Here is a 9,844-nt window from a genome sequence, read left to right on the forward strand (position 1 = left end):
TTTTTGACCATTTTCTTCTAATATTACTGCCTTCCAAACGATCGAAACCAAACAAAACCTTATTATCTGTGTGTTGCGCACGAATTGCCCGTTTGAGACAGGTTAAGGAAAGCGCAGCTGTTCTGTATTCTATGATTACCTCATTAGATTCGGAGCAAAGCATCCCATCTGGGATGCTGATTGCAAGGGCAGACTGGGGAGAGTGCTATTACTCCCACTTTTCTCTATAGATATTCGTACTTCCCAGATTTCATGCACTATTCCCTAGTTATTTACAGTGAGGACACTCGAACCATGAACACTTGATACTTTTTTGTACATTTTTTTAGTGACTATAGAATGTGGGCTCGTCCTTTTGACAAGAGTATTAAATGTTTTTACACTTACAAAATGCTATACGTGTAACACTATACATCATAAGATGAGCCTTTATTTCTTTGTCGTCAAAAAAAAACAAACAATGTACACAAAAATGTCAAGTGTTCACGGTTCGAGTGTCCTTACTGTAATGGCTCTCTATGGAATACGGGTGAATATTTCACGAGAAATGTTTGCTATTTGTATACAACGAGCTTTTAGTGTACAAAACAAACTTTAAGTGGAATATTCACCCATATTCCATAAAATAAAATAAAAACATTTAATAACGATGCTGTCATCCTATAAATATTTCACATTCAGCCAAAAATTACCCTTACCGAGACGCACGTACGATGAAGCCATTTTCTTGACAAACGTGCTGGTATGATTTCCAGCTCGTTCTCCAGCTAATTATTATAGCTTCGAAATATTTTGAATTTCATTGGCTGAATTCAAATTTCGAGCGATCTGATTGGGCTCTACGTTTTAAAAAACACCGCTCTGCATTCATAGGAAACTCTTAGCTGTGATTGGCAGATGTATAATATTTATCCACCATGGTGGATGTTAAACAAAAGCGTGCGATCTCGGAAGACACTCACTGAAGTAGTGTTTTTTTTTTTATCAAGGCAATTATCAAACTCTGGTTCAACGGTATGATCTTGTAAATGAACTTGAGGGCTCTCACTTTGAATATAGATCCCAGTTAGCTCAGTCGGTAGAGCATCAGACTTTTAATCTGAGGGTCTAGGGTTCAAGTCCCATATCGGGCGAATGAATCGAATCGTTGGTCCAACTTCCTTTTTGGTTGAAGGAAAGCAGTAGTGGTTTCGTGATTGTTTCTGCTGATGTGTTCTTTTTGATTTCAATTTTACTTGTGTTTAAAATGGTTTCGGGAACAAAAGTGAGGCGAAAAGAAATACTCAGCTAATTACATCAAAACTCGTGTTAAACGATATGAACTTGTGGATGTAGTTGCCAGCTCTGACTCAGTGAACAAACACACGAGCCTGGTTAGCTCAGTCGGTAGAGCATCAGACTTTTAGTCTTTTAGTCCTGGGTTCAAGTCCCATATCGGGCGAATGAATCAAATCATCTTGATCCAGCTTCCACTTCGGTTTAAGGGAAGCGGTAGTGGAGTCGTGCCTATTTCCTTTATGCTCTTTTATTTCATTTTAGTTGTGTTGAAAATGGTTTCGTGAGCATTTTAGACCAATATAAAGACCTTTTTGGATTACTTTAATTGTAAAGAATGGTAGCAGATAATTTTTGGGCCACTGTTAATAGTTTTTCCAACAAAGATTTGTAATTGTGTTTTAATCCTGCGTGAGTAAATTGGCTCATTAACATTCACATTTCGACTATCCGGACTCTCGATTATCCGGACTATTAAGCCCAGTCCCCATGAGTCCGGACAATCGAGGGTCGACTGTGTGAACTTGAAGATGTACTTAGCGGCTCAGTAGACAAAGGCATGGTCCCTATTAGCTCAGTATGTAAAGCATCAGAGTTTTAATCTGAGGAGCATGGGTTCAAGTCCCATATCGGGCAAATGAATTAGATCATCTTGGTCCAGTTTCCATTTCCGTTCAAAGAAAGCAGTAGTAGATAGTAAGATAATGGTTTGACAGTGACGTTTCGGCTGGTGCTTAAGCCTTCATCAGTTGCAATATAACGGTAGCACGCGCGAGTCAAATAACAGCACGTCGAGCGCGCGCTGATGAAAATCCGCGTGCATTTTCTTGAAAACTTAGCGCGAGACTTATGCGCATGCCAGAGACTTGTAGACCTCTGGTATGGCGATGTGGTCATTTCCAGACTGCAGGTCCTTTATTGAGTACCAGGCTTCCAAGAAAAGTCGCTCGTGGTAGTTAGCCTCATGTCCAACAACTCTGACACCTCCAAAATCCAAAATGTCAGCTCCTGACTACCACTACTCTATTTTTAAACGCATTGAGTCAACGAATGGCGCAGATATTATGATGATGGCCAGAGAACTAGAACGGAAAGCCCTCGCAAGGTACAAAAAACATTTGACTTTTAATCATACGCTAAAAGAGAGAACATTCTACCTCTGAGCCTGAAGTTTACTCCGCCTATCAGAAGTAAAGCAGGCTATAGAATCGCTAGAAACACAGGCCTTAAGTACTTGAGACTGCGAATAACACAATGTCACCAGAACATACGCAATTTACAGACGAAGATACAAGAGCTCATGCAAAACCTTGAAGACCACCTCTCATCATCTCATGAGGATATGCTCGCTCTCCAACGTGTTGTGAGGTAAACATCTGAGACTAATTCAGAACGGTTAGCAGACACGCAGGCGAGAAAAATCAACGTTTTGATAAGCAAAGAAACGCACCGATCAACCGTGGTTGACCAGGAGAAATGGGTTGTCAACATATCAAAACGGGTTTTGACTCCTGTTGAGACTAGGGCCCTCAAAAAGGAACTAAATTTTTCTATCACTCCAAGGAAAGTTCCTGTGTCAAAAATACTATCCTCCATAGAAACGGGAATTTACAATTTGAGTCAATCAGCCAAAGACACGATACGTGTCTCCGTCGCTAACTCCTTGAAAACCGCCCGCAGTGGTTAACGTTTACGAGAGAAGAGGAAAGGGCATTGAATAACCTGAGAAAAGATGAGGAGGTAACAATCGTTGCTGCCGATAAAGGGAGATCCGTCGTAGTAATGGATAAGGATGAATACCAAGAAAAAGTATCTGTTTTGTTGAATGATAGAAACACTTGTTTGAAAATCAGACAAAAGATCAAATCCAACATCAAACGCCGAAAAAGAAGTAACAAACTTTTGCTTAATATCAAAGTGGAAAAGGATGACAGCGGATCACAAATTGGACCGCAACTGTGCAAAAAACTACACTGCAGCAAGTCAACGCCAGCGTCGTTTTATGGTCTCCCGAAAATTCATAAACCTGCAAGACCACTCAGGCCCATCACAAGCAGCATAGGTAGCCCCACGTACGCTGTATCCAAACATCTTGTTTCCATTCTGTCCCCTCTTCGGAGAAATCGCTTCTCTGTCAAAAACAGCTCAGAATTTGCTCAAAAGATGCAGCAACATACTGTCGCCAGTGACGAAATCATGGTCTCTTTTGACGTTAAATCGTTATTCACTTCCATTCCCGCGGATCTAGCTCTAATGATCGTCAACGAGAGGCTCCAAAAGGATCAGGATCTATAGAGGAACGCACAAATATTTCCATCTGCAACATCATGAGGCTGTTAGAATTTGTTCTCAATCACAACTACTTCAAACACAACAACATCCATTACAAACAAATCTTTGGATGTGCGATGGGTTCCCCAATCAGTCCCGTTATAGCCGACCTCGTAATGGAAGAGATTGAGGAAACGGCCATCGCCACAGCTCCACACCCCCCTAAGTGGTGGTTCCGTTATGTGGACGACAGTCACACGTGTCTCAGAAAGAAAGTGGATGGGTTTTACCAACATCTCAATTCAATGAACCCCCACTTACAGTTCACTCTAGAACTTGAGGACACCAAGGGACAGGGACTACCTTTTCTGGACACCATCACTACAAGGAGGGGTACGCAGCTTGAGGTGAATGTCTATAAAAAGCCAATCCACACAGACCGCTATCTCGATTTCAACTCTCACCACCCCATGTGCCATCATAAGAGATCTGTACTCACTTGCTACTCAGGGCACAGAACATACCATCAACACAGAAGGGGAAAAGCGAAGAAAGGAAGCGAGACAACAATTATCCCTCATCCTTCATCAATAGCTGCGAAAGATCGCTGTCGAAACTTCCTACCCTATGTGCAGGGCATTTCAGAAAGGATTAGTTGGATCTTAAGGCAGCATCAAATCAAAGTCGCCTTCAAACCATTGTGAACCGGCACATTGTACAAAATCAGTTGCACCAATTGCAGTCTTGTATACTACGGTCAAACGGAACGATCACTCAAAACTCGCATTACAGAACACAAAAGGGCTGTTGCTATGTTTGACCATGACTCCAAGATCACTTGCCATATCCACGAAAACAACCACGAAATGGATTTTGGAGGTGTCAGAGTTGTTGGACATGAGGCTAACTAACACGAGCGACTTTTCTTGCCTGGTACTCAATAAAGTATCCGCAGTCTGGAAATGACCACATCACCATACCAGAGGTCTACAAGTCTCTGGTATGCGCATAAGTCTCGCGCTAGGTTTTCAAGAAACTGCGAGTGGATTCTCATCAACGCGCGCTCGACGTGCTTTTGCTATTTGACTCACGCGTGCTACCGTTATATTTCAACTGATGAAGGCTTAAGCACCAGCCGAAACGTCTTGCACGAAACATCAAAAAAACTAGTCAGCGTCAAACCATTACCCCACTATGTCTGCTCCTGACTACCACTACTCTATTTTTAAAGCAGTAGGAGATTCGTTATTATTTTCTTTGTGCTCTTTTTGATTTCGTTTTAGTTGTGAAGAAAATTGTGAGAGACTGTTCGTGACTTATTATGATATGACATTTCCGCTTCAAAACTTGCATGTTAAACCAGATAAGGGAAAACCGCCCATTAACATGATAAACAAGTATCAAATGCAGGGGTTTCAATAACTCCTGAAATAGCCGACCATGATAGCCCATTGAAGGGGGCAGTTTGACAAGTTTATGATAGCATTTTTAGTGAAAATCAAGGGAAACTAGCCGGCGGTGGGGTCTGCCTAATGTGCGAGCCATGTGAATTTCGCATTTAAGTCCAAGCACCCATTTCAAATAGCGCTGATAAACAGTTATTAAGTCTAAGCAACCATTTTAAAACGGTAAACTTTCAATAACTGTGTGACTCGCATGCTGACTCGCAGTCATGGCTTGCATGGCTCGCTGGCTCGCACATTAGTAAAACTCCAGGCGGGGTGAGGCAAAGCAGGCGGCGGTATACCGTCGGTAACCGGCTTCTATTGAAACCCCTGCAAATGTGTAGCTACTTTCCCAAGGCTAAAAAAAAAGTAGTGGATCGAATTGTGATTGTGAGCCATAGGATTTTTTGTGAGTTGAAACCGTGAGTCATTAAACTAGTGAAGTATCGGAACATCTCAGGGGTACCCAACGTCAATTTTCGGAAAATATCTGCTCGGAAGACGATTTGAGATCTAGAATTTTCGGAACATTTGTTGTAAAATTTCGTGCTTGCCTGCCTCTCCTAGGATTTTCGAACATCTAAAAAATGGTATAATTGCCCGTTTTTAATGGAATTTTACCCTGAAAAGGTCACCTAGAATTTTCGGGAGCCTTTTTTCTGCCTGAAATTTTCGAAAAGGTAAGTTTTGATCTCTATAATTTTCGGATCATTAGACTTTCACCAGGAAATCCGAACAGATGAAAAATTTGTAGAGGATAAAAATATGCCTATATCTACCGTTTAAATACTAAAATGCGTTGAACAATGCTGTGGTTAAGTGGTTTTGAACTATGTTCTCGTTGGGTGCCCTTGACAAGAGGTGCTACAAATCGCAGTGAAATCGCCGGCCGTTCACACGCGCGATTTGCTGTCGCCGTAAAATCGCCGTTCGATCGCAGATCTTGTCGCGCGATAAAATCGCTCTGTGTAAACGAGCCTAAAGACAGCAAGCATTCGCAAATGACAGAAAAATCAGTTAAGGAGCAGATCATGATATATTTTTATTTATTGAGGCCAAAGTAAGAGAGGTTTGCGCCTATGAAATTGCAAAACTTAAGTCTGATGCCAGTGAATCGTATACAAATGAGACCATTGCATCCCCGGGTGACAGCATGAAAACGCATCCGACTACAGAGCGAAAATAGCTCCTTAAAACAACAGTGGCGGATCCAGGGGGAGGGTCGGGGGGGTCCGGACCCCACCTTCCCTAACCGAATTTTTTTTTTTTACTAGTTCGAGTCTAAAATTCTCGCATCTGCAGGATCGCCTATTATTACTCAACTGGTTGACTTGTTTTTTGATTGAGAGCCATCCTATTTCGCCACTAATCTGAAAAAAGTTTCTATCGTGTATTTCTGAGTCAAGGTTTGGACCCCCCCTATCAAAAATTCCTGGATCCGCCCCTGAACAAACATTGCAAAAGTTGGATTCTGGTTACATAAGTAGGAAAGAAGAACTAAAAGAACACCTTGTAAATTTACTACACTGCTCTGACTCGCCAATTCAAGACATGAGCCCGGTTAGTTCAGTCGGTAGAGCATCAGACTTTTAATCTGAGGGTCATGGGTTCAAGTCCCATATCGGGCGAACAAGTGAAATCATGGTTTCCCTTTTTTTATATATATATATATTTATTGTGATTCACACTATTTACAATACTGGTACATCTACTTACACAATTTACAACGACTAAAATCTATTACATTACCATCAAAACTATTTAACAATTGAATTACTTACGCACTACTTACAATACAATGTAATTACAATTACAGGTGCTACTTACAATAATACAATTGCAATACTTACTCTACAAAACAATATGATTACTTTGATCAAAAATAAGACACAAACAGCAGTGATAAACATATTGAACTTGTTCATTTTGATTATGACTTGACGTTTCGTATGTGCTCTACATACATTTTCAAAAGTAACCGTTGAAATTTCAAACAGTTATTTATATATAACAAAGCGGATGAGGGGACTGGAACCTAGATTAAGCAAATACTTAACAGTAAAATATATAAGAATAATAAAAACAGAGAAGATTAATAAAGCATCAGCTTTTCACTTCCGACGTTGACGTTGAAAGCTGGCTCAAATTCTTGAATAAAGAAGGTCTCTTTTATTTTACAATGATAGTCTGTTTTGCCCTTCGCTAAAATATCAAAATGATCCCACTTGATGTTATGTCCAGTGGCCTTGACGTGGTCGGCACTCGATGTATAAAATCTTTCTTTCCTTACAAGGACCGTATTAATCGTTCACAACAATCCAGAGTTATTTACAGAGCAGATTGTTGGGATTGTAATGGTTTTTACATCGGTAAAACTAAACGGCGGCTTCACGATAGAAAAACCGAGCATTTTAAGGCCCTAGCTAAAAATGACAATACTTCAGCCATTGCTGACCACGTCAAGGCCACTGGACATAACATCAAGTGGGATCATTTTGATATTTTTAATAGCGAAGGGCAAAACAGGTTATCATTGTAAAATAAAAGAGACCTTCTTTATTCAAGAACTTGAGCCAGCTTTCAACGTCAACATCGGAAGTGAAAAGCTGATGCTTTATTAATCTTTTCTGTTTTTATTATTATTATATATTTTTCCGTTACGTATCTGCTTAGTCTAGGTTCCAGTCCCCTCATCCGCTTTGTTATATATAAATAACTGTTTTAAATTTCAACGGTTAGTTTTGAAAATGTATGTAGAGCACATCCGAAACGTCAAGTCATAATCAAAATGAACAAGTTCAATATGTCTATCACTGCTGTTTGTGTCTTATTTTTGATCAAACTACGATGGCCCAAGAACAAAGGTATTTACAATATGATTACTTATTAAACTTGCGATACCAATTTATACGCTACTTACAAAATAATACGATTGCAGCTAGATGCTTATTACATTCATATTCTTACTATAAACAGCTATAATGCTACATGCATAAGTAATCAGAGAATAAGAAAATACAAAAAAAAATGTCCTAAATAAACAAGTAACATAAATACACAAATTATGTGTCTGACGTGCATTTAGACCCAGCAGCCCTCCATCTGCTAAAGCTTATGCGCTACTCATAATTAAACCATAGTAAGGAAGATTTTCAGTTTCAAATCATTATACACTTGACCGTTGATGATTGATTTGTCCATTTTGAAGAAAGCTGATTGTTTTTCTTGCTTCGCCTTTTTAGCACAGGGTACAATTTCGTATGAATCAATTCCATTTCTTTAGGGTAGTCATGCGAAATTCCAATTTTAGTGCCTTTAATTTTAGGTTTTTAACTTCAGACCAAACGAATTCTTTAATCAGATCACTAACTAACAACGAGATGCTTCCGTGAAGCATACACTGGGTTGCCTGTGGTACATGTAACAGAAAATCAAAAGGCACTGAATTGAGTGGTATTGAACTACAGCATTCCAGTCTCTGAAGAATAACAAATAAAAGAGAAGCGAGAAACATTGGCTTCTGGGCTGACATGTTGATAATTTTCAAGTTCCCTCACAACTTCTTTTTACCACAAGTTTAAGCGTGCCCTCTGAGCATCTGACAGCCTTGTGATACTAAAGTTCACCGAAGTTTATCCATCTCCGGCGAGGTTAGTATCTGGATGAGTGACCTAAACAATATTCCCCTTTATAAAATAGAAGCATCGGACCGAAAATACTAATATATAGATTTAGCCAAGCCTAAAAGCGGAGCTCCCGGCTTGTTTGTTCTTACTGGCTGTAGGATTAGTGAAAATAAAAGGCTTTGGAACTGCCCGCCTTTTGGTTTTCCCGGATATTGCTTATTTATGTCATTTTCTTCGCTGCCTAACAAGTGAATTCCAAGGTTAATTTCACCTGAAAAACCGACTGATCGCATGAATCACAAAGGGAGGGTCACGAGCTCAAGATCCAAATCGAGCGAATGAATCAGATCTCGACTTCCGTTCAAAGGAAGCAGTGGAGGATTCGTGATTATTTCCTTTGTGCTCTTTTTGATTTCAGTTTACCGGTAGTTGTGTTGAAAATGGTTTCGTGAACGAAAGTGAGACTAAGAGAAAGTACTCAGCTAATTATATGAATGAGGATAATAATCAAAATTCGTATTAACAACAACACGAGCCCGGTTACACGGTTAGCTCAGTCGGTAGAACATCAGACGTTTAATCTGAGGGTCATGCTGGGTTCAAGTCCCATTGTGACGATAGCCGAAGGGGACTCCCTTGGGAAAAACAACACACAGGAAAGAAAAGAAAGGACAGAAAAGAAAACCAAACCCCTTCCCTCGATCACGCAACACGCTACCATGTACCACCTAATTCACAACAACTCTATCAACGTATAAACAATAGAAGAAAAAAAAGCAAGGAAAAAATTAATCATATAACGGCTAATTCCTAAAATTAATTGAGTTCTTAAAATTTAAACTAATTCCTAACTAATTCGTGAGTAAATACAATCTTTAATTAAACGCGTGTAATTTCCTTAACCTTAAACGATAACTACCATCTTTGACTTGTATTTACTAGAGTTTACTATACTTAAAGTTCTCAGACCAGTTCCTCGTCACTGTGTAAACATTTCCTTGTGGCAAAACCACGATTCAATCGGCTTCTTGTTCTTTGAATATTGTTTCTCGTCCGAACTCCTTCCGTTCAATCTTTTGCTGCTCTTATCCTTTTTCAGTCCTTCTTCCACCTACTCTCTTTCTGTCAGTTCGGTTCCTATGTACCGCCGTTAACAATGGGATTTCGTCTTTGAAGTCTTGTCGCGGCCCCTGCTAATGGCTCTTAGCAGTGATACAGGAAAATATC

General features: G+C 39.9%; 2 protein-coding genes and 3 non-coding genes across 5 annotated transcripts; all 5 read left to right on the forward strand.

Annotated features, from left to right (window-relative positions):
* Window positions 1-1,060: 1,060 nt before the first annotated feature.
* Trnak-uuu (transfer RNA lysine (anticodon UUU)) lies at window positions 1,061-1,133 on the forward strand. The gene has a single exon. It is a non-coding gene; the product is annotated as a tRNA-Lys (tRNA).
* A 235-nt stretch (window positions 1,134-1,368) lies between these two features.
* On the forward strand, window positions 1,369-1,441 carry Trnak-uuu (transfer RNA lysine (anticodon UUU)). The gene has a single exon. It is a non-coding gene; the product is annotated as a tRNA-Lys (tRNA).
* A 1,616-nt stretch (window positions 1,442-3,057) lies between these two features.
* Window positions 3,058-3,570, forward strand: LOC137972711 (uncharacterized). The gene has a single exon (XM_068819435.1). It carries the CDS (start codon window positions 3,058-3,060, stop codon window positions 3,568-3,570), a length of 513 nt encoding a protein of 170 aa, XP_068675536.1.
* A 32-nt stretch (window positions 3,571-3,602) lies between these two features.
* LOC137972713 (uncharacterized) lies at window positions 3,603-4,250 on the forward strand. The gene has a single exon (XM_068819437.1). It carries the CDS (start codon window positions 3,603-3,605, stop codon window positions 4,248-4,250), a length of 648 nt encoding a protein of 215 aa, XP_068675538.1.
* Window positions 4,251-6,546: 2,296 nt separating this feature from the next.
* Window positions 6,547-6,619, forward strand: Trnak-uuu (transfer RNA lysine (anticodon UUU)). The gene has a single exon. It is a non-coding gene; the product is annotated as a tRNA-Lys (tRNA).
* The last annotated feature ends 3,225 nt before the right edge of the window (window positions 6,620-9,844 follow it).

The sequence above is a fragment of the Montipora foliosa genome, chromosome 10, assembly GCF_036669935.1.
Source record: "Montipora foliosa isolate CH-2021 chromosome 10, ASM3666993v2, whole genome shotgun sequence".
In the NCBI taxonomy this organism is placed as follows: domain Eukaryota; kingdom Metazoa; phylum Cnidaria; class Anthozoa; order Scleractinia; family Acroporidae; genus Montipora; species Montipora foliosa.

Coding starts and splice junctions, on each gene's coding strand:
- LOC137972711 (XM_068819435.1), top strand. CDS start 3,058: ATGGATAAGGATGAATACCAAGAAAAAGTATCTGTTTTGTTGAATGAT.
- LOC137972713 (XM_068819437.1), top strand. CDS start 3,603: ATGAGGCTGTTAGAATTTGTTCTCAATCACAACTACTTCAAACACAAC.